This window comes from Nycticebus coucang, chromosome 13, assembly GCF_027406575.1.
Source record: "Nycticebus coucang isolate mNycCou1 chromosome 13, mNycCou1.pri, whole genome shotgun sequence".
Classification (NCBI taxonomy): Eukaryota; Metazoa; Chordata; class Mammalia; order Primates; family Lorisidae; genus Nycticebus; species Nycticebus coucang.
Window position 1 is genome coordinate 16,151,616 of NC_069792.1, and position 25,504 is coordinate 16,177,119.

General features: G+C 40.1%; 1 protein-coding gene across 1 annotated transcript in view; it reads right to left on the bottom strand.

The window, feature by feature from the left end:
- The window catches only part of ARMC1 (armadillo repeat containing 1), a 35,342-nt gene extending 19,253 nt beyond the window's left edge, over positions 1–16,089 (bottom strand). Inside the window, exons 1-3 of the mRNA XM_053559311.1 lie at positions 15,875–16,089; positions 8,709–8,929; positions 715–806 (exon numbers count right to left, since the gene is read on the bottom strand). Coding sequence (XP_053415286.1) covers positions 715–806; positions 8,709–8,891 — 275 coding nt within the window. The 5' untranslated portion in view covers positions 8,892–8,929; positions 15,875–16,089. The remainder of the gene's footprint in view (positions 1–714; positions 807–8,708; positions 8,930–15,874) is intronic.
- Between the last annotated feature and the right edge of the window lie 9,415 nt (positions 16,090–25,504).

The following is a 25,504-nucleotide window of genomic DNA, read 5'->3' on the forward strand; positions in this document are numbered from 1 at the left end:
TTTAAGTAAATTCATTAAATAATTTTTTGTTTGTTTTTTTTTGAGACAGAGTCTCACTTGTCATCCTCAGTAGAGTGCCCTGGTGTTGCAGCTCACAGCAACCTCATACTCCTGGGCTCAAGCAATTCTCTTACCTCTCAGCCTCCCAAGTAGCTGGGACTACTGACATGTGCCATTACACCTGGTTAGTTTTACTTTTTATTTTTATTTGTACAGATGAGATCTTGTTATGTTGCCCAAGTTATGCAGTCTCAAACTCCTGGGTTCAAGTTATCCTCCTGCCTCAGCCTCCCAACACACTGGAATTAGACATGAGCTACTATGCCCGGCCAAAAATAATTATTTTGAAGTACTTATACAGTTTTTGTCAACACTAAAAAGAAAAACCTGATCACTTTTGTAAGGAATATTAATATCAGTGTTTAAGAATAATTAGAAGAATCGCTTGAGCCCAGGAGTTGGAGGTTGCTGTGAGCTGTGATGTCATAGCACTCTACCTAGGGTGACAGCTTGAGGCTCTGTTTCAAAATAAATAAATAAATAAAAATAAAGGCAAGCAGAAACTTTAAAAAAAAAAAAAGAATTAGAAGATTAACCATTGAAACAGATGTACAACCCCACAAAAGTATGCTTTTATATTAGTAAATTTATCAGAATATATTTAACAAGATCCATTTTTCTACTGTACTAGGAAACAACATCTATTGTACTTACTTCTGTATAACATTTTGCAAGCTCAACATCATACCCAGTTCTCCTTTCATCTTCTCTCTGTTTGCACGGCACTCTGCCAAGTATCGAAGAGCCTACAGAAGAAGGAGTTAGCAGATTAATTTACCCGTTCAGACTATTCAAAATTAAAACCACTGCTAACTTACGTGAAGAGGAAAAAGTGAGAAAACCACATTTTTGTTTTTAGAGTCAATTGGTATTGAAGTGTACAGAAACTCCTTTAAATATGATAACCAGGCTCGGTGCCTGTAGCTCAGTGGCTAGGGCACTGGCCACACACACCGGGGCTGGCAGGTTCAAACCCAGCCTGGGCCTGCTAAACAACAATGACAACTATAACAAAAACATGCCAGGCATTGTGGCAGGCACCTGTAGTCCCAGCTTCTTGGGAGGCTGAGGCAAGAGAATTGCTTTAGCCCAAGAGTTTGAGGTTGCTGCGAACTGTGATGCTGTGGCACTCTACCGAGGACAACATAGTAAAACGCTGTCTCAAAAATAAATAAAAATAAAAATAAAAATATGATAACCAGAGCAATTCTTTAGGGAAGAAATGACCCTCTGAGCTGGAGTAACTGAATCTGCTTTTTTTTTTTTGCAGTTTCTGGCTGGACTGGGTTTGAACCCGCCACTCCGGCATATGGGGCCGGCACCCTACTCCTTTGAGCCACAGGTGCCGCCCTGAATCTGCTCTTTGAAATGAAGGTTCCTAACTTATCTGAAAGGTCAAATTTAGATTGTTCTGGTTTTATTTTCACTACTTCATCTTAACAAGGATACAAGGAACTATATTCCATTTGCTACCAGTCGCGATCATTTCCCTAAATTTATAATTTTTTTTTCTTTTCTTTTTTGAGACAGAACCTCAAGCTGTCACCCTGGGTGACACAGCTCACAGCAACCTCCACCTCCTGGGCTCAAGTGATTTTCCTGCCTCTGCCTCCCAAATAGCTGGGACTACAGGCACCCGCCACAACACCTGGCTATTTTTTAGTTGCAGCCGTAATTGTTGTTTAGCAGACCTGGACTGGATTTGAACCCGCCAGCTCAGGTGTATGTGGCTGGCGCCTTAGCCGCTTGAGCCACAGATGCCAAGGCAATTTTTTTTTTTTTGCAGTTTTTGGCCAGGGCTGGGTTTGAACCCACCACCTCCTGCATATGGGGCTGGCGCCCTACTCCTTTGAAACACAGGCACAGCCCTAAATTTAATACTTTAATTAAAAGAAATTGCTGAGAGGGAGAAAACACCATTAGAGAATGAAATGATCCTCCTGGTTTTATTAGAATTCACCATCAAAATAATGCATTTTTTTAATTGAAAATAAGAAATGAACTAATGCTCACAAATTTTCTATTTTGTGAATTAATAATTTCCTAGGGCGGCACCGTGGTTTGGGGGTAGGGTGCCGGCCACATACACCAAGTCTGGTGGGTTCAAACCTGGTCAGGGCCAGCTAAAAAACAATGGCAATTGCAACAACAACAACAAAAAAAAAAAATAGCTGGGAGTTGTGGCAGGCTCCTGTAGTCCCAGAACTTGGGAGGCTGAGGCAAGAGAATTGCTTAAACCCAAGAGCTGGAGGTTGCTGTGAGCTGTGATGCCACAGCACTCTACCACAGGCAACACAGTAAGACTCTGTCTCAAAAGAAAAAAAAAAAGGAAAGAAAGAAATTTTATAGCATTTTTTTTAGTATTTCAGGTCCATTTTTACAAGTATTTTTTTCATATGCTACTTCTTAGGGATCTTCTGAGCCGTTCCCCCCTTTACACCTAAATACTGCCATCAGCTAGACCTGCCTCTCGTTATTCACTGAGGACTTTGGTATCTGATTCTCAGGGCAATCTTTCTGTGGGAATCCGCCATTTAATATCCTGCCTTCTCAGTTCCACTGACTTTTCACATTTCCACTGGTTATTTGCATTCCATTCCAAAGTTCATGGTCATTATTGAAAATGTGCCATTAATGAAATCACAAATTCAATCATCTGACTAAAACACCTATCTTTTTTGCAACTATTCCTAATTACTATGACTTCCACTTCAGCCTGTAAAGGATGAACTGCCCTCCCTCCATAAAAAACTAATAAACAGGCTCAGTGCCCATAGGGTGGCAGGTTCAAACCCAGCCTGGGCCAGCTAAACGACAATGACAATTGCAACAAAAAATAGCTGGGCCTTGTGGCGGGCACCTGCAGACCCAGCTGCTTGGGAGGCTGAGGCAAGAGAATCGCTTAAGCCCAAGAACTCAACGTTGCTGTGAGCTGTGACGCCATAGCACTCTACCAAGGGCAACATAGTGTGACTCTGTGTCAAAAAAAAAACCCAAAACTAATAAACAGGACAACATATACCATATTAAATGTCTGTTTTCAGACACTGAACAAGAGGCAACCTAGGACCGAGGCGGACCTAGGTTGTAGTTATACCTGTTTTAATTCCTTTATCTTCTAATTCCATCATCTCTATTATACCTTGGTTGTTTCTATTGTTTTCTTTCCTCCTTGTTATGGGTTATATTTTCCTGCTTTTCATGCCTGGTATGAAAATCATCTATATCAAGCGTATCATAATCATTTGTTGAAAAATAATAATAAAGTCCCAGAAGGGTTCAAAAAAAGGCATTATGTGAAGAGGAACAAAAATAAGAATTATAACAGTTTTCTTATTAGAGACATAGAGACCAGAAAACTATTTACTGACATCTTTTAAAGTATTGAGGGGAAAAAAAGATCACTAGCAAACCTTTGTTATAAGAAATGTTGAAGGATGTTCTTCAGGCAGGAAAAATAAAAGACACAGAACAAATCTGAATCTGTATGACGGAATGAAGAACACCATAAATAGTAAAAATGAAGATAAACAAGACATTTTAACATTTTTAATTCATTTAAAAGATACTTAGGCCAGATGCAGTGGCTCACCCCTGTAATCTTAGCACTCTGAGAAGCCGGGGCAGGTAGACTGCCTGAGCTCAGGAGTTCAAGACCATCCTGAGCTAGAGCGAGACCTCGTTTCTAAAAAAAAATAGCCGGGCGTTGTGGCAGGCGCCTGTAGTCCCAGGTCCTTGGGAGGCTGAGGCAAGAGAATCGCTTAAGCACAAGAGTTTGACGTTGCTGTGAGCTGGGCTGCCACAGCACTCTACAGAGAACAACAAAATGAGACTGTTTCAAAAAATAAATAAAATAAAAGACACTCGACTATTTAAAGCAAAAAAATGTACTGTAGGTTTTTAAACACGTGTAGAAGTAAAATGCATGACAAAAATAACACAAAGGAAAGGGGAGGAAATGGAAATATACTTTTGTATGATTCTTACACTGTACATGAAGAATATTATTCATTTAAAGGTAGATTCTAACAAGATAAAGACACATGTATAAACCTAGAGGAACCACTAAACAAAATTTTAAAAAACGTATAATAATAATAAGCCAATAGGGACAATAAAAAGGAATCATAAAAACAACACACTTCCACCATGGTGCATCTTACAAGGGTATATGTGAAACTTAGTAAATGTGGAATGTAAATGTCTTAACACAAAAACTAAGAAAATGCCAGGAAGGCTATGTTAACCAGGGTGATAAAAATGTGTCAAACGGTCTACAAAACCAGTGTATGGTGCCCCATGATTGCATTAATGTACACAGCTATGATTTAATTAAAAAAAAAAAAGCACACCTCATCTGCTCTTCGAGCACATTGGGAAGTTTCGTCCACTGAACCTTCTCTCTCGTTAGCTCTATCCCTCCATGACTTTACTTCCCTTTCTATTCAGCCCACCACCTACATGCTATCGTTTCAACCACTCTTACCAAGATCCTCAATTCCCTTGCATAGTTGTTCTGTCAAACTTACCTGGCCAAATCTAATTATTTGGCTCTCAGGGCCTATCAGAAGCCAGAAGTAAAGAAAAAGGGGTTTCATAACCAAGATGCAAGTATTATAATCAATTCAGTGTTACCAACCTAATCAACCCCTTAACATTGCTTGGACAATTTAACCATTCTTCTCAATTAGCAAAGTTTCCTATTTTCTGTAACTACAACATTCTTTTCCCACACTAGTGGCCCCTGCCTTCTGAATTTGGACATGTTCAAGTCTAGCCTATTTAAAAAAAAAAAAAAAAAGGAAAGAAAGAAAGATAAAACTTCCTTTACCCCCACAAGTCCCTAACTGGGGGCCATGCCATTTTCCCCACTGTAACTACTGTTCTCTCTCAGATCAACCTCTCTTTTGCCTGCTTAAGTTCATTCTGTGAAGGTAAAATAGCAAATTCAATAACTTTGATATCCAAAAGAAAAAGCACATAAATTTTTTGTACAAACTTGTGACATTAGACTGCATGGGGAAGCTACCATGAATTAAGGACAATAAGTAAAATTTCTATTAATTTTCTTTTAAACATTTTTTGTTATGAAAACTTTAGAACACACAAAAACAGAGAAAATGTGTGGTGACCTTGTATACCAATCACTTAACTTCAACAATTATCAATCACTTGGCAATCTTGACTCATCTCCCGTACTCATAACTACACTGAAGTTATTTTATAGCAAATTTCAAAGAATATAGCATTTCATTTCTAAACATAAAGCATCTCTAAAAAATTATTTGTGGGCCAGGCAACAACAGTGTCTCACGCCTGTAATCCTAGCACTATGGAAAGCTGAGACGGGAAGATCTCTTGAGACAAGGAGTTCAAGACCATCCTAATAAACATAGTAAGACATACCTCTACAGAACAAGTTTTAAGAAATTAGCTGGGCATGGTGGTATGCACTTGTAGTCCTAGCTACTCAGGAAAATGAGGTGGAAGGATCACTTAATCCCAGGAGTTAAAGGTTGCAGTGACTATAATCATGTCACTGCCCTCTAATTTTGGTGACAGAGAGACCCTGTCTCAAAAAAAAAAAAATACATATATATGTGTATACACACATATATACATTTATTCGTTTTGTTGTTGTTTAAGATAAGTTTTACTAAAGTATTAATGTTTCAGCAAAGTTACTGCAATGGGTTTAAAGGCAGGCAGACACACTATTACAGACTGTAAAATAAGAGAGTTTTACAGAATTAAAATATCCTACAAGTGGTATAAAGGACATTAGAGACTCAAAAGGAGGGAGGGTGAGAGTGGGTGAAGGATGAAAAATTACGTGTGTGGTACAACGTACACTACTTGGCTGAAGAGTACACTAAAGCCCAAACTTCACCACTATACGATGTATACGTGTAATGAAATTCATTACCTTCTAAATCTATAGAAAATTTTAAAAAGGAAAAAAAAAAAAAAATCACACAGACCTATGAGATTAACTATCAGATTCATGAAAGAAATTACATCCTAAAGATCACATCCAGTATTAGCCTGTATAATTCTCTGAATGTATAACTTAACTATTTCACTCTAATACATTTCTTAACTTCCTCTTAAAAACAGTGCTCTCAAAGATGAATAAAAGGCATTAAGAAACCTTCTATATAGCCAAATGAAGAACATTGAATATTGACTCAGATTCGCAAGTTCTACTTAGAAACAAGTTACTGGGGCAGCGCCCATGGCTCAACAGAGTAGGGTGCTGGTCCCATATGCTGGAGGTGGCAGGTTCAAACCCAGCCCCGGCCAAAAACTGCAAAAAAAAAAAAAAAAGAAAGAAAGAAAGAAAATTTATATGACAATAATTGTCAAAGAGAATAATAAAAAAGAAAAGACAGAAAGAAACAAGTTACTTGAGTCAATCATAAGATTTCTATGCAGGCTTGGCGCCTGTAGCTCAAGCGGCTAGGATGCCAGCCACATACACTGGAGCTGGCGGGTTCTAATCCAGCCCAGGCCTGCCAAACAACAATGACAACTACAACCAAAAAAGATTTCTATGCAAACTACTGCATATAATAAAATTCTATGAATCATAAGGCTTACCAGTAGTGAAAAAACAGCAATGTATAGCATTATTCCTATCAAAGTTTTTTCTTGTAAGCTGTATTCATAACAAAACTTTATTATTACACTTGCTTATTACAGATTCAGGGACACAGCAGGGCCACTTCTGTGTTTGATGACTTGTTCGTGCTTACTTATTTTTACAATGAATAAGCAAAACACACCACATCTCCCGGCATTCAAGGTAATGCAATAACAACAAAATTGTCCAAAGTATTGCATTAAATACTGCTTTACCTAGAAGTTATTTTTTCAATTAACTTAATGCAACTATTGTAATTCCCTGCAAAAGCAATAATGATTTATTAATAATCTACTACCGAATCATATTCATTTCTGGCTATCTAAAAAAACATGTTTACTATTGACTTGTTCAAATTAGGTCCACTTATTACACTCGGTTGCTAAGTCCCTTAAGTGTCTTTTAATCTGCCATCCCTCTCCTCTACCCAACTTCCATTCTTTGTAGAAATTATCACATTCTGGATTTATCTGATTGCCCTGTGCTGTTTTTTTGACACATTTTACTCTAGCCCTCATGTTTCCCATTACATGATAGCTCCTTTTGCATTTTTAGCCATGATCTCATATGCTTTTCTCTTTTTCTTTTAATCAGCTTTCTTGGGTTGAACTTCATCTTATATTAAAACAAGCATCATGTCCATCAACCAATGAAGTACCAGTAAATGCTACGATAAGGATAAACCCTGTACTACATGAAAAGGCTAGTCACAAAAGGCCACCTGTTGTATGATTCTATTTACAAGCAAAATTTACAGGCATTTTTTTAACTTTTCTTTTTTAGAGAGACAAGAGTCTCACTTTGTCGCCCTCAGTAGAGTGCCATGGTGTCACAGCTCACAGCAACCTCGCTCTTGGGCTTAGGTGATTTTCTTGCCTCACCCTCCCAAGTAGCTGGGACTACAGGAGCCCACCACAACACCTGGCTATTTTTTTATTGCAGTTTGGCCAGAGCTGGGTTCAAACCCGCAACCTCAATATATGAGGCTGGCATCCTACCCACTGAGCCACGGGCGCCGCCCTATATAGGCATTTTTTGTCAGAATAGGCAAAGACAGACAAAAAGGAGATTAGTGGTTACTTAGGGATAGGAGTTAGGGGTTGGGTAGCAACAGGTGAAAAGTTTAGAGTTTCTTTTTGAGGTGATAAAAATGTCCTAAAACTAGTTCTGTGATGGTGACACAATTGTGACTATACTAAAACTCACTGAATTGTATACTTTAAATGGGTGAACTGTATGCCACTATGTGATTTACATCTCATAAAACTGTTGGCTCGGCGCCTGTGACTCAAGCGGCTAAGGCGCCAGCCACATACACCTGAGCTGGCAGGTTCAAATCCAGCCTGACCCACCAAACAACAATGATGACTGCAACCAAAAAATAGCCAGGCGTTGTGGTGGGTGCCTGTAGTCCCAGCTACTTGGGAGGCAGAGGCAGGAGAATCGCCTGAGCACAGGAGTTAGAGGCTGCTGTGAGCTGCGATGCCACAGCACTCTACTCAGGGCGACAGCCTGAGGCTCTATCTCAAAAAACAAAACTGTTATAGCAGAGTGTGGTGGCTCAAGCCTGTAGTCCCAGCTACTTGGGAGGCTGAGGCAAGAGAATCACTTAAGCCCAAGAGTTTGAGGTTGCTGTGAGCTATGACACCATGGTATTCTACCAAGGGCAACAAACAAGACTCTGTCTCAAAAAAAAAAAAAAAAAAAAAGCCTGTTATAAAACAAAACACAAATGCTAGCTGTACTGACATGACATAATCCAAGACTTCATGTTATGTGAAAAAAGAAAGTTGTATTCCATGCATGTAGTATGCTACCATTTGTGTTAGAGAACAAAAGGGGTGCAGAAAACTTCCATTTGTATGAAAGGACTACACACACACACACAAATACAGACTATAAACGGCTCTACAGTCTCCATTTTTTACCATGTCAGCTACCACTTCTCAAATTTGTCTTAATTACAAAAATAAAACACAGAAACAAATTTCTAAAGGCAACTTACAAGCAAAGCAGAGTGAACAACAGGGGGGTTGGGATGGTCCATAAATAAAATCAGGCCAGGCAGACACCCCTGATCCTGGACGATGGCTCTTCTGTTTAAGGGATCCGCTGCTAGATCTCGTAGCTGGTTAACTACCGATAGAGCATCAGGTTCTTCATTCATGGTGGAGGAGGAAGAATTCATCTTCTATACCATGCACATGAATAAAATCTTCTTAAATTCTATAGACAAGGTTTAAAAAATGAGTTCTAGGCTGTTGAGGTATACTACGGCATTTGTTAAACAGCAAGCATTACAACACCCTTAAGAAACAGATGACTCTAAATCACACAAAAACTTAAAAATTGGCAACTCTACAGTTTGAGAAAAATAAAATGAACATAAGAAATTAATGTGTGCACAGTGTTTAATGAACATATGTCACCTCAATATTCCAATAAATTCCTGCTTAGCAATATACATCTTAACACGAAAGTCACAATATACAAGATCTTAATAGTTCAAGCTCGTAACCTTCACTATACTTCTCAATCTGTTAACACTGCCAGTGCTTTTTTTCCTCTACAACATTTCTAGGCCTAAAACAAGTGTCTCAAGGAAAAGTGACTGCTTTTTTTCTTTCATCTATGAACAAAAACTCGGCACACTGGGTCTACAAAAGATAAAACGCCCTTGGAAAAAGGAGGGCATGAAAGAAGGCTGCAAACCAAGAAGGGCACTCTGCTTGCCCCCAGGGCCACAGAGTGTGAGAGGTCAAAGTGATTCTGGGCTGAGGTCCCTCTAAATGTGCCACATTCTACTACCTAGAGGAAAAGCAAGAATAGGAAGAATGAAATAGAATTTGAAGTAATTCATTTGCCAGGGAAGAAAACAATCACAGAAAAGCTTTATGATTGGCTCCATGTCACAAAAGCTAGTTAGCATAGAACTGGGTGAAAATCTTATTTACTATTTCCTAAACTGGTCAGTCCTTCCACTTTCCACACAATCCTTTTAAAGTTAACACATCTTTTAAAAGTAAACAGGGTATTTTAAAATATCGCTAGACATACAAAAGCCAAAGAAACAAAATGTCAAGGATTAATCTTCAGATATGCAGCAAGCTAAAAATAGTAACTTCAATTAACCAAATTACACAGTATAATCTTCTTAGGAAGAATAAAAAGGTATAAATACTTTCCACAAATTAATGAGTTTAATGTTAATTTCAATAACAACGTCAATTGTGCAGGTAACAGAGACAGTTATTCTGTAAGTCCAGAAACACTATTAATTTTGAAGAAAAAAGGTAATAAAACAGAACTGGCTTACCATGTATCAAAATATACAAAGATAAAGGCAGTAGTACAGATTGGAGGAAAGAGGAAAGATAAAGATACTCCTTGCAGGCAGCGCCTGTGGCTCAGTGAGTAGGACAACAGCCCCACATACAGAGGGTAGCGGGTTCAAACCCGGACGCGGACCCCACCAAACTGAGCAAGGCAGGGCGGGGGAATAGCTGCGCATTGTGGTGGGTGCCTGTAGTCCCAGCTACTCGGGAGACTGAGGCAAGAGAATCACATGCTGAAGGTTGGCCTCGTGGCTCACAGCACTCTACCCAGGGCAACAGCATGAAACTATCTCAAAAAAAAAAAAAAAGATACTTCTCACAAGAAAGTTATTTATGCATTAAATATGAAAGAAGGCTGAAACGAATCAGACCCAGGCTCCACTACTGGATAACTCTGTGATTTTAGGAAAATCCCTTAAACTCTTTGTTTTAGTCTCATTATCTGTAAAATGGGGTTAATTATAGCAGTTACCAAATAGCTTACTGCGCAGGAGGAAATGCCTAGCACATAGTAAATGCTCAATAAATGGTAGTTATAAGTTCTAGGGTGTCAAAAATCAATGAAAAAGATTGCAAGAGGGACTTTACCTAACAATTGCAATCAGTGTAACCTGGCTTATTGTACCCTCAACGAATCCCCAACAATAAAAAAAAAAAAAAAAAAAAAAAAAATCAATGAAAAATAGTAAGATCATTCATAAATGGTATTGGACAACTTCTTAGCAGTTTTAAAAACACTGTTAACTCATACCACATGGCAAAAAGAAAATCATATTCCAGATACAATGTTTACAATCTGCAAACAAATGCAAAATAAAAACATCAAGAGAAAAGTGGGATAGTACTTGGCAGACACTTTTTTTTTTTTTTTGAGACAGAGTCTCAAGCTGTCGCCCTGGGTAGAGTGCCTTGGCACCACAGCTCACAGCAACCTTGAACTCCTGGGTTCAAGCGATCGTCTGGCCTCAGTGTTTCTATTTTTAGTAGAGATGGGGTCTCTCTTTTGCTCAGGCTGATCTCCAACTTGTGAGCTCAAGCAATTCACCCGCTTCAGCCTCCCATACTGCTAGGATTACCGGCGTGAGCCATTGGGCCTGGCCCAGATACTTTTTTCAAAATGAAAACACTATAGTGTAATTTTTTTTAGTTGAGGACAAAAGAAAAAACAATAGACGAAGTATAACTAAGGGACCTGTGGGTACGTTTCCCGTAGGTGCCTCTTATTAGCCTCTTGTAGTTTTGTGTTTTCTTTTTTTTTTGGCCGGGGCCAGGTTTGATCCTACCACCTCCAGGATATGGGGCTGGGGCCCTACTCCTTGAGCCACAGGCGCCGCCCCTAGCACCTTGATACCAAAACCAGCTTACCCCTAAGCTTTATAAGCTGTCACCAATACAAATCCTATCCAAAATGGAACCTCCAGAACCAATTACTGGCTAAAAAGGTCCATGAGTCAAGTCACAGTTAAAGAACCAAATATTCAATCTAGCACTCCCACTTCTGAGTATTTTCCCAAAAGTGTTGAAATCAGTTTGTCAAAGAGATGTCTGCATCTCCATGTTCACTGCAGCACTACTCACAACAGCCAAGTCACAGAAACAACCTAAGTGTACATTAACAGATCAATGGGTAAAAAAATATGGCCTATACACACAAGGGAATTACTATTCAATCTTCAAAATCAACATGGGTGAAATGAAGAACTTTATGCTAAGTGAAATAAACTAGCCACAGAAAGATAAATAATGCATGCTGTCTCTTAAATGTGCAATCTAAAACAATGTACCTCATAGAAGCAGAGAGCACAATGGGAGTTACAGAGGACGCAGTGGTATGGAGGGCAGTAAATAAAACGGAAAGATGATGGTTACAGGACACAAAATGACAGGAGAAATAAGGGATTTTTTGACATCTACTGTACAGCATGGTGAATAGTTAACAAAACTGCTGAGAGTAAATTTTAAATGTTCTTACCACAAAAAATAAATATTTCAGGTGACAGGTTAATTACTTTGATTTATTCTATATTATATTCACAGGTCATAACATCACTTTGTACCCCATAGATATACATAAATTGTCTATTTACAATAAAATTTTTTAAAAAATCAAATCGGGGGAAAAAAGAACAAAATACTCTTGAGTTAAGACCTTTTATATACAATACTATCCTTGTAACTGGAGAGTTCCATTCTAATCTAAAGAGTCATTTGTTGACATTATGACATTCTATACTTGTAAGTAAAAAGAGGGGGGGAAGGGTTTAAAAAAAAAAAAAAAGGAGTCATTAGATAACTAATTACTCAGTAGAACAATCCTGAAAAATTTTATAGCCTTCCTATTCCTTTGAAATAAACAAGAATCAAAACAGTGAAAACTTCTAGTCTTTAAAGAGTACTGATGTGGAGTGGGTTCAAATTGAGAACTGCCTAGGAATGGGTCAGGACTACCAGACAGCATCAAAGATCTTAACTAATACAGTCAGCCCTCTGTATCCTTGGACTTCGTATCCTGGGAATACAGTATCTTCAATCTGTGGTTGGTTGAATCCAGGGATGCCAATCTTATACAAGCCATAAGAGGAAGAAGCTGTGGTTAAGCATGGCATTTCATGTGGTATTTAAATGAAAATAAGAACGGCAAATGGAAACTATGATTTGCCTGACATATTAGAAAGATTTTATATAAAACATGTCAGGGGAGAACCAACCCCCCCTTGTTAAGATTCATTTTGCTTTTCTTTTGTTATTCTTCATAACAAGTTACTCTGACATCCATTTCTAACTACCACACTGCCTGAATTCTGTTAATGGTCAATATTTTTGGCACAAAGCATATTTTGTAAGAGACAGCTATGGAACAGTTAAGAAAATGGAAACAGACAAGAAGTTACAACTTTAACCCTAAGTCATTTTGTGTTTCTGTGTTAATTCTATCAATTTCACACAAATACTCAAATGTTTACCTTCAAAGGATAGAAAAAAATAATAATAATTTTTAAAATTATTATTTAAAATAATAATTCATTCTATCCTACTGTCTATATTCCCAATTTAGCACACCTTAAAATAATTTTTAAATAACCCACATAAACTAATCTAACCAATTTTACAGCGGCCAATGAACCATAATAATGCAAGTAAAAAAAAATTCTCTCTTATATCTTTTACAACAAGCATTGCATTAAGTTCAGGAGAAAACAAATTCTTCTTTAGTTGTGTTTTTATCTAAAACACTAATGCCAAGAAGCATGGATGTGAACAGAATATACTGGGATTACTGTTAAAAAACAAATTCCTAGGCTGTACCCAATTCTAAGTAGGAATCTTTGGAGGTAGGATCCGAGACTTATTTTAATAAGCACATCAGATGATTTGTACTACACAACAGAATCACTAAAACTTCATGGTGCTATAAATGCATGTCTTTTACATGGCTATGGCCATATTAAAAAAATCCTATGCATTAAAACTTTACAAGAGGCTCAGCACCTGTGGCTCAAGCGGCTAAGGTGCCAGCCACATAAACCTGAGCTGGCGGGTTTGAATCCAGCCCCGGCCTGCCAAACAACAATGATGGCTGCACTGTGGTGGATGCCTGTAGTCCCAGCTACTTGGGAGGCAGAGGCAGGAGAATCGCTTGAGCCCAGGAATTGGAGGTTGCTGTGAGCTGTGATGCCATGGCACTCTACCCGGGCGACAGCTTGAGGCTCTGTCTCCAAAAAAAAACTTTACAAGAGACTTTATTCAACAGGAGAGTATGTGAATTTAGGACTAGGTCCTGGTTTTATAACCAAATTAAGGAACTGGAAAAACTCTTAGCAGTAGCAAATCTACCCTTTCCTTCCAAACAAACTTACTGGAAGCTCTTGGTCAATGGAACAAAACTGTGGGAGAAATTTTTAGTGAGAAATTAGCGTGTGAACTGATTGTGTATGGGTAAAGAAAAGTTCCTCAAATTTTTAACTGTCAGCAGCTTTTAACATTTCTTTCATGTCTGACCAGATGTCATACAAGATTTTTGAATTACTGTTGAAATATTCAGGCCTGTTTTAAGATTTTTAGTTGCCTGGTCAGGTGCAGTGGCTCTCTTGTGTAATCCTAGTACTCCGGGAAGCAGAGACAGGAGGATTGCTTTGAGCACAGGAGTACGAAGACCAGCCTGAGCAAGAGCAAGACCAAGACCCCATCTCTACAAAAAATAGAAAATTGTCCCTGGGGTACCTGTAATTCCAACCACTCAGCAGGCTGGAGGTTGCTCTGAGCTATGCCAACAGGACTGCACTCCAGCTGGGGTGACAGAGTGAGACTCTCAAAAAAACAAACAAACAAAAAAAAAAAACAATTGGGAGGGGGAATTGCTAAACTAAAATTGCCAACACAAACACATTTAGTTTTTTAAAAACCATGGCCTCGCTTATTGTACCCTCAATGAATCCCCAACAATAAAAAAAAAAAAAAAAAAAAACTTTAAAAAAAAATGAAAAAAAAAACCATGGCCTCGCTAGCAAATAATGAAATGAAAAAACTTTTTCACTGTCTATGTTCCAGTCTTAGTAGAACACAAGTGGATGTTCTGCTGATTTTTACTTTCTCTTTTCCTTCGTTCCATTTGGACAAATCATTATAAGACAAAGAGTGCTCCTCAACCTTTAATGAGTGCACTGATCATTTAAGAAATCTTGCTAAAAAGCAAATTCTGAATCAGTTGGTGAGGTGAGGCCTGAGAGTCTACACTTCCAACAAGCTTCCAGGTGAGGCCTGTGCTGCTTGTCAGGAAGTCTACTTTGAGAAGGAGTAACATGGTACATGGGGCAAAGGCCTGAAAGTCTTTTTCTTTTTTTTTTCAGCCAAAATTCATCATACAACTAAAGGAATTAACTCTCAGATACTAAGAGCCGCAGAGGGTATACATAAAGCCTAAATCCTTATTCAGTTAAGAGACCTTTAAGGGCGGCACCTATATGCCGAGGGTGGTGGGTTCAAGCCTGGCCCTGGCCAAACTGCAACAAAAAAATAGCCAGGTGTTGAGGCGGGTGCCTGTAGTCCCAGCTACTCGGGAGGCTGAGGCAAGAGAATCGCCTAAGCCCAAGAGCTAGAGGTTGCTGTGAGCTGTGACACCAGAGCACTCCACTGAGAGTGATAAAGTGAGACTCTATCTCTACTACAAAAAAAAAAAAAAAAAGGAGAGAGAGAGAGAGAGACCTTTAATAAAATGAGGATTAAGATCAAATCTGGCTTTACCCTTACTCCAAAAGTTAAATGTATCTTTAAGAAGTTGGGTTAACTGCTCTTAACCTGTTTCCTCACGGAACAATCCTGGCAAACACCAAACTAGAACAATGGTTGATCCTATAGGGACTCCTGTTCCGCCAGATGGAGGCATCTTCCTTACTGTCCTAACACTTCAGTACACTAAGTATCACCAAAGGAGTTGCTGACAGCATGAATAACCCCAAGAACAGCTTTTTAAATACAGAGATGTGAGCACTGGTCTCTCTTGAATTAAACCAAACACAACTATGTCCTCCACGTGCAGGGACACAAAACGAATAGAAAGTCACCAAAAAATAACCTGGAGAAATGAAAAAAGGAGATGATACCCACTAATAATGCTAGTGCTAGTAAAGTAGGGTGTGAGGCGGGATGGAGAGGAAATGAGCAAAGCTAACACTTTCATGTCATGGGACATTTGGGAACACAGGGTTCTATGGCGCCTTCCTGGGACGCACTGTTGGAATCTGCCAAGAAGGCAGGCAGGACGCCCCGACCCAGACGGATTCTCTGCCTCGGGGCAGGGGCCGCTTCCCGCGGCCTTCCCGACTGCACAGCTACATACCGCTCCAGAGTCTTAATAGTCCACGGCTTGCCGTACCATCGGGCTACACCTACGAGTGAGGCAGCAGCACCCAGACAGCGCGCAGCGAGCCCCTCCGTTCGCAGCTCCGACCTTGGCGACCGCAAATAACCCAACCAACTCAGGAGCCGAAGAAAGCAAGCCCTGGCCAAGAAAGGCTCTGCAGATTCTCTCCCAGTGACCCTGTCGCCTCCGTCAGTTCTGCTGTCCCATTGGCTGATAAGCCCAACGCGGGGACAAAACATCCAATCAGTGAAGGTTTTTTTAGAGCGACGCATTCATTGGTGGTCTAGGCAAATAGACACTAAGCATTCAGTGGAGGAATCCAATAAAGAACCAGGAACACTAGATTGGACCTCGCGACTCCCCGTCCACCCAGCACTGGCCAGGGACCCTAACTAGGGAATCGTGGCGTTTCCGCGACAGTTCCCAACGCCGGCTGGAAAGACTTCTCTACGCTCGTGCGTTCAGAAGTTCAAACTGAACGAATCTCCTTTAGCTACTCTTTCAGTTCCAATAAAACAATTTCGTAATATTTCATTAGCTTTTGTGATTCTTAATTCATAATCTTTTGAAATTGTTTCGAGTTTTACTATGAACGTTAGCACACTGTACTGGGCGTTCCTTGGCTTTCGGTCATTTCTTCTTGGTGTCTACAGTCTCAGTAGCAGCGGGAAGGCTGCAAAGTACAAGCTTTGTTGGAGAAGCAGTGTCTTGGCCGGGAGTGGTGGCTCACACATGTAATCCTAGTATTATGCGAGGCCGAGGTGAGTGGATCGCTGGACCTCAGGAGTTCGAAGCCGACGTGAGCAAAGACAATCCCGTCTCTACTGAAAACAGAAAAATCTATCCGGGAGTCGTAGCGGGCGCCTTTAGTCCCCGCTACTCGGGAGGCTTAGGCAAGAGGATGGCTTAAACCCAAGAGTTTGAGGTTGCTGCGACCCAAGCTGACACCAGGGCATTCTACCCAGGGAAACAGAGTGCGACCGTTTTTTGCTTCTCATAAAAAAGGAAGCAGTGTCTTGTGGAATGAATTTCCTTTCCTTTTTTCCTTTTTTTATTTTTTAGAGAGTCTCACATTGTCGCCCTCGGTGGCATCACAGCTCACAGCAACCTCCAGCTCTTGGGCTTAGGCGATTCTCTTGCTTCAGCCTCCCTAGTAGCTGGGACTGCAAGTGCCCACCACAACGCCCAGCTATATTTTTGTTGCAGTTTGGCTGGGGGGTTCGAACCTGCCACCCTCGGTGTATGGGGCCGGCGCCCTACTCACTGAGCCACAGGCGCCACCACCTTTCTTTTTTTTCTTATAAGAGCATTCTGATCATTTCTCAAGTTCGTCCTTCATTTTTTTTTTAATACTGTCTTCTATTTAGCTTATCAAAATAAGGATTTATATATATATATATATATTTTTTTTTTTTTTTTTGTAGAGACAGAGTCTCACTTTATGGCCCTAGGTAGAGTGCCATGGCATCACACAGCTCACAGCAACCTCCAACTCCTGGGCTTAAGCGATTCTCTTGCCTCAGCCTCCCGAGTAGCTGGGACTACAGGCGCCCGCCACAACGCCAGGCTATTTTTTGGTTTGCAGTTCCGCCAGGGCCGGGTTTGAACCCGCCACCCTCGGTATATGGGGCCAGCGCCTTACCGACTGAGCCACAGGCACCGCCCAGGATTTAAATACTTGTTTTATCTATGGCAGTCAACTTTCTGTTTTGTTTAGGTATAAATTTTAATTTTTAAAGTGTCTCTCTAAATATAAGTGTAATGTTAACCCTCATGCTAATTTTTGAGAATGATTTATCCATTGCACTAAATAACGTCACTGAACAGATTCTGGATTCGCTCTTGTACAGATTGATCCTGCCACATAGCTCATATATTAAAGTAAGAAGGAAGGTGAGAGGCTTCTAAGAGAAAAAGAGCATGGATGATGAATAAACTAGAGTTGTGTTCTATGTAAAGTATCTCCTATACTTTGTCAGTGAATTAAAGTACCAAATGGTTACTTCTTCAATTTGTGTTCCCTTGCTCCCAATTATCCTCTTCCTCCTAAAACACTGAAGAAGAAAACAGGAGCAAAGTAAGCTAAGTAGAAAACAATTACTGGTTACTTTCATACCATTTGATGTACAGTAGAAACAAGTCTGGCATGGTTTCTGTTTCCTAAAGCCACAAGAGGGAGGCGGTGCTAGGTTAACCCTGAGTCTAAAATAAAAAGAAAAATAGAGATGATGAACAATGTCCAGTGATAGAAGCACCAAACTCATTTTAACAATCAACTAGACCTATGAACTGCTGTAACTGAAAAAAAAAAAAGGAAATAGTAAATATAGGAATCTGTAAAAAAGTAAGTATAAGTTCAAAAAAAAAAGTCCAAAAGATATAGTTACGTTAAACATAACCTATCTGATTGAGTAAATGAAATTCCGTAGAGTATTGTTAAAAACAACTCAAAAACCCAGAGTAAAGTTGCTATCCTTTGCTAAAGTTAATTTGTACACTAAGAAGGGAAAAGATATTTGGGATTTTCCCAACTAGTAATTGATGGCAGAGGTTTTGGATACTGTCCACACTTTATGTTCCAGAATGTCTTTGTCTTTTGGAAGTTCACAGTCTAAATTTAAATGTAAGCCAGGTGCAGTGATTCACACCTGTAAACCCAGCATTTTGGGAGGCCAAGATGGAAGGAAGGCTTAAGCCCAGGAGTTTGAGAACAGCCTGAGCAACATAGCTAGACAGGATCACCACAAAAATTATAAAAGTGGCAGTCATGGTGGCTCACCTCTGTTAGTTCCAGTTACTCAGGAGGCTGAAGCAGCAGGATTATTTCAGCCCAGGAGGTTGAGGCTGCAGTGAACTATAATTACACCACTCTCGTCCAGCATGAGTGACAGAGTAAAACCCTGTCTCAAATAAGTAAAAGAAATAACTAAATAAAATAAAAAATAAATGTCATCATGCTTTTGCCATAGAAGTATTAAGAGGACTGATTCTTCCTGCAAATTGCCATTACAGAATAGAAGACTGGCATTAAGAAGCTGGAGGTGTAGTCACCAAAAAATTACCAATTACTGAAGCACCTGTGGATTATAAGACACAGGAAGGTCTTTAAGATTTTAATGATTGATATTCCTATATTAAAAATGTCTGAGCTTGATACCAATCAAGTTGAACTACCGCTATTGTGAGTCATTGCTTGTTCTTGGTCTAGGATATCTTGCCACAGGACACAGCTGGAAGGTCAAGTTTCTCAGCAGCTGTGGTGCTTACAACACAAAATACTGGCATTTCATTCAATTACTTAACACCTATTTTTCAAACACATACGATGTGTCAGCAACAGTCTTAGCTATGGATTCAAAGATACAGAAAATCACAGTCCCTGCCCTTAAGAAGCTAAAGGTGTAAGGAGCTCAAGGAACCATAGTTTCCAAAACTTTTTTATCAAGCAACCCTTTCAGCTTAAAAACACTTTTTGAGCACATAGCTCTGATACATGTGTATGTGTTCATAGATTCTATATATGTACTATAAAACCAATATGTAAATTTTAAAATGTCAAAAAGAATTTTGTAAAGGATGAGAAATAAATGGAAACTCTGGTTAACTATGGTTGAAAATAAAATTGGATTCATATATTACATCATTTACCCAAAATGTAAATTCTAGATGTATTAAAAACTCAAATCTTATAGGGCAGCGCCTGTGGCTCAGTGGATAGGGGGCCAGCCCCATATACCGAGGATGGTGAATTAGAACTCGTACCCAACAAAAAAATTACCAGGCATTGTGGCAGGCGCCTGTAGTCCCAGCTACTCAGGAGGCTGAGGCAAGAGAATCGCCTAAACCCAGGAGTTGGAGATTGCTGTGAGCTGTGACACCACAGCACTCTACCAAGGGCAATAAAGTGAGACTCTGTCTCTTAAAAAAAAAAACAAAACAAAACGCAAATCTTAGAGGCTACATATACAACTTAAAAGCGAGGGGGAACGTTCAACAAAACTAGAAATCCAGAGGTCAAAAAAAGGTTAGACTTAGGGAGATGTTATGGAGGGCACCTGTAGTCCCACCTACTTGGGAGGTTGAGGCAAGAGAATTCTGTAAGCCCAGGAGTTTGAGGCTGCTGTGCGCTGTGACGCCACGGCACTCTACCGAGGGTGATATAAAGAGACTCTTGTCTCAAAAAAAAAAAAAAAAAGAAAAAGAAAGGTTGGGCTTTTTTTGTTGTGACAAGGGAACTTTTCGTTGTTTATGATGAATGTATCTTCCTCTGTAAACATGTCTTTCTCTTCCTCTACAAACTTCGTTTCGCACTTGCCTTAAAAAAAAAAAGAAAGAAAGAAAAGAGGTTAGGCATGGTGGCTTATTCCTGTAATCTTAGCACTCTTGGGAGGCTGAAGTGGGTGGACTGCCTGAGCTCACGTGTTTGAGACCAGCCTGAGCAAGAGCGAAAGAGTGAGACCCCCATCTCTAAAAATAGCTGGGCATTGTGGTGGGTGCCTGTAGTCCCAGCTACTCAGGAGGCTGAGGGGAGAGGATTGCTTGAGCCCAAGGGTTTGAGATTGCTGTGAGCTATGACACCATGACAGTCTAGCCAGGGTGATGGAGTCAGACTCTGTCTCAAAAAAAAAAAAGGAGGAAATAAACTCATCATCTGTAGGACATCATTTTCAAAAGGTACATGGTGCCTGTAGTCAGACATATCAGAGTTTGACTTTGAATTACTCATGGGGCTACTGAGGACCTCAGCCTCCTTTGCTATAAGAAACAAAGATTGTGGCACTTTCCTTCAAAGGCCACTCTGAGGATTAAACAAAATACCATATGAAAGAACACTTAGCCTATGACTAAGATACACTCCATAAATGTAAATTCAGTCCCACTTCTCTCTGTATATAAATCTGTTCTCCAGAAAAGATCTGATAAAAGGTATTTATTACAGTAAAATTATGAGTGCTTACTGACACGGAAAAAAGAGGAAAGATAGAGAAATAAAAGAAAAAAGAAATATCACTGGCTACTTTTAGAAAATTTAAAGGGACTAACCTGTTGTTCTCAAAAGTGGTAAAGAAAAGGAGAGACTCACATCATTCATTATTCTAGACTTCCAGAAGTTAGAAAACAACACAACAACAACAAAAAACAAATGTTGCATTAAACTCGCCTTTCTTAAATGAACTGTACTTAAAGGGAACAGAATAGTGGGAGAGTGGATGTGGGATAATTATTCTGAAAATTGGTAAATATTAAGGAATAAGCATTCAACCTGCTTTTCTTTACAAAATGTGCTAATTAGCTAATAAATGAAAAGGAATTATAGAATATCACCATTTTACAAATCCTTAATGAGATCTTGAACTTAGATAATGACTACAAATCGCTATTAATGTGACACAGAGAAACACGTGAGCAGCGCATGCTTTCTGACAGACGTGCGCACCACGTGTGAGGTATTCATGCAAAAGACTGAACCTGAATCAGATTGAGCCTTTATATCTAACCACCAGTTTACAGAAAATAAAGGAATTTGTTAAATGTCACCATAGGAATGCAATCAGCAAAACCCTTAATGTGCGAAATTTCTACAGGCTACAAATCTCAGTTTGTTCAATAAAACCAAAAAGTGTTGGGGAACGTAGGGAATCTGTAGACTAAAATAAAGAGACATATCCGAATGTAATGTGTAGCCCTTTTTAGATTAGATTCAATATCCCCATTTTGTTGTTGTTGTCGTTGTTTGCTGTTTTTGTGGGTTTTGGCCGAGCCTGGGTTTGAACCCACCACCTCCAGCATATGGGACTGGCGCCCTATCCTTTGAGCTACAGGCGCCACCCTGTTTGCTGTTTTTGGCCAGGGCTGGGTTTGAATCTGCCACTTCCGGCATATGGGGCTGGTGCCCTACTCCTTTGAGTCATAGGCACCACCTGACTATATATATATATTTTTAAAGACCTCCTGGCAAATTTGAGAATGAATTTTTTTTTTTTTTTTTTTTTTTTTTGGTAGAGACAGAGTCTCACTTTATGGCCCTCAGTAGAGTGCCGGGGCCTCACACAGCTCACAGCAACCTCCAACTCCTGGGCTTAAGCGATTCTCTTGCCTCAGCCTCCCAAGTAGCTAGGACTACAGGTGCCTGCCACAACGACCGGCTATTTTTTCGTTGCAGTTTGGCCGGGGCCGGGCTTGAACCCGCCACGCTCGGTATATGGAGCCGGCACCCTACCGACAGAGCCACAGGCGCCGCCCAAGAGAACGAATTTGATATTAAGAAATAATTAGGCTTGGCACCTGTAGCTTAAGCGGCTAAGGCGCCAGCCACATACACCAGAGCTGGCGGGTTCAAATCCAGTCCCATCATGCCGAACAACAATGACAACTGCAACCAAAAAATAGCCTGGCGTTGTGGCGGGCACCTATAATCCCAACTACTTGGGAAGCTGAAGCAAGAGAATCACTTAAGCCCTGGAGTTGGAGGTTGCTGTGAGCTGTGATGCCACAGCACTCTACCCAGGGCAATAGCTTGAAGCTCTGTCTCAAAAAAAAAGAAATAATTATAAATGTTTTAGGTCTGTAATGATATTGTAATTATTCTTTTTTTAGAAAAGGACTCCTTAGGCTCGGCACCCGTAGCACAGTGGTTACAGTGCCAACCACATACACCGAAGGTGGCAGATTCAAACCCGGCCTGGGCCAGCTAAACAACTGTGACAACAACAAAAATAGCTGGGCGCTGTGGGCGGGTGCCTGTATTGAAAGGCTGAGGCTAGGGAATCACTTAAGCCCAAGAGTTTGAGGTCATTGTGAGCTGTGACACCACCGCACTCTACCGAGGGGGACATAGTGAGACTCTGTCTCAAAAAAAAAAAAAAGAAAAGGACTCCTTATCTTTTAGTGATATCCACTGAATTATTTATGGATGAAATGGCATACTGAGATTGGTTTCAAAAGAATCAAAGATGCATGCCAGTATAGATGCGTAGACTCTTATTTATTTATTTATTTTTTTGAGACAGAGTCTCAAGCTGTTGCTCTGGGTAGAGTGCTGTAGCGTCATAGCTCACAGGAACCTTAAACTCTTGGGCTTAAGTGATTCTCTTGACTCAGCCTCCCCAGTAGCTGGGACTACAGGTGCCCGCCACAACGCCCGGCCAGTTTTTGGTTGTAGTTGTTGTTGTTGTTTGACAGGCCCGGGCTGGATTCAAATCCGCCAGCCTCAGTGTATGTGGCTGGCGCCCTAGCGGCTGAGCTACAGGCACCGAGCTAGATGTATAGACTCTTAAAAAAATAAAATCAAAAAGTAGTAGCTGTGAGCTGCTGATTGTTAAAACTGACTGGTAGATACATGATTCCTTGTATTCTGGGGGTTCTGTAGTTGTTATTGTTGTTGTTATTGTTTTGAGACAAGGCCTCACTCTGTTACCCAGGATGGAGTCTTTACTGCAGTCTCAAACAGCTGGGCTAAAGCAATCCTTCTGCCTTGGCCTCCAAAGTGCAGGGATTACAGGTGTGAGCCACCGGGCCCAGCCAATTCCTTGTACTTTTAACTTTTATGCATGTTTGACATTTTGCATTGCATAATTACAATTATAAACAAAACATAAAAAAAAAAGCTGTGTACGTCAGAGTCAATCCCAAGAGCTGGTTAAAAGAATTTTGTAATCTCTGGAAGGCAGTGACCTTTTCACCTATTTGGATACAGATCTTTTTTGTCACATTATACACTGATCTGAGAATAAAATAGTTTCAAGACTCAGAACAACCAAATATACTCCAAGGTGTATGATTCAATTAAAATAGCTCAATGATTTGTCATTAGGCACCATGGTAAAAACTTTCATTTGCTATGAGATTTACATAATTAGCACAGGTTAAAGTGTTATTTTTTTCCCCCAATAGCCTTTAAGAGCAATTAAAGGACCTTTGAAGTCAATGGGCACTACCTGCTCCTGTGACTTTCACCTCAGGTGAGATGAACTTGGCCCACCAATTAGCCTTAACTATCTATCTTGTAGCCCAACCTCTCCCACACACATCTAGGAGTACCCCTCACAAGAGGAATCTTTGCCCTACCCAGTGGTCTTTTAACATCCAGAAGATTTTTCTGGATTTTTGAGGCCCATTTCATTTCAGTGTGTTACGTTTTCTACAAAGAGGCAATTCACACTGAAAGAAATAGCAGGACTGAGGAAAAAGGTCTCAATTTCCAAGAAAGATCCTATGAAAGAGTTGTAGATTATTAAACGTGTCTCACTAAATGGGGCTGTCATTAACCTAAGACAAACAGGCTGACATGGACATTTGTCAGTTCCCTACTTTACTAACCACTGGGTCACAGCCAAATGAGCCAATTGTATATCCTTCATGGCTATTATTTTTATTGGGCCCTAGTGATAAGCCCAGTATTGCTCCTAGAATTCAATAAATGTTACATAATCAGACCTCAAGGCTTCTACTTGGCCGTGCCACTGTGTAGGTCAGGAAATTAAGACCCAGGGAGACTGGCTTGCCCAAGGCCACGCAGCCGGTCATCTTTTCTTTTCTTTTTTTTTTTTTTTTTGAGACAGAGCCTCAAGGTGTGGCCCTGGGTAGAGTGCTCTGGCATCACAGCTCACAGCAACCTCCAACTCCTGGGCTTAAGTGATTCTCTCGCCTCAGCCTCCCAAGTAGCTGGGACTACAGATGCCTGCCACAACGCCCAGTTATTTTTTGGTTTTAGTTGTCATTGCTGTTTGGCAGGCCCAGGCTATATTCAAACCTGCCAGTGCTGGTGTTATGTGGCTGGCACCTTAGCCGTTTGAGCTACAGGCACCAAGCCCAGAGTGACACTTTGAACATAGGTCTTGCTGACTTCAAGCCCACATTCTTTCTAAACAGTTTACAGTCTACCAATACAAATAAATAAGAATTTGATTTTTTTGTTAAATCTCTACAAGAAAGGAAGCTCCTGATCACCGTCGGTCACCTTTTATTGCCTAACATACCTAAAAATGGATACATCTATTAATACTTGCCTAAATAATGGCATTATAGTGCTTTAATTTCTTTTTAAGGAAGGAATTTAGAGGCACAAAAAAGGGAGTTTTTCAAGGCCATGTGGTCAGAAAGCTCTAATTCTTTCTTTTCTTTTAAATAAAACATCCAAATAGCAGATGAAGTTTCAGTTAATCTAGATTCTGCCAGGAAAGCTGAGCCATTAATTTGGGTCAAGAACTCCAGGATCAAATACACTAAAAAGAAAAGTCTATTTTCTTCTTATATATTCAAAATGATTACCCTGCAACCTTCTACATTTGTTTCCAAACTTAGCTACCCAGAACAATTACTTGAGATTCTAGGAAGGGGCCCAAGCATGTGTTTTTAAACAGCTCCAATGTGAAATTTAAGAACCACTAATCTTGTGAAAAGAAATAGAAATTGTAGCTATCTACTGCTTCCTGAGTAACTAAAACAAAATTGACCAGCTTAACACAATAATTGTTTATTATCTCCTAGTTTGCATGTCAAGGATTTATGTGTGGATGAATTGAGTGCTTCTGGCTCAGGTCTCTCTCAAGGCCACGATCAAGGTGTCATCAAGGGCTACCATTGTCTCAAGGCTTGAGTGAGGGT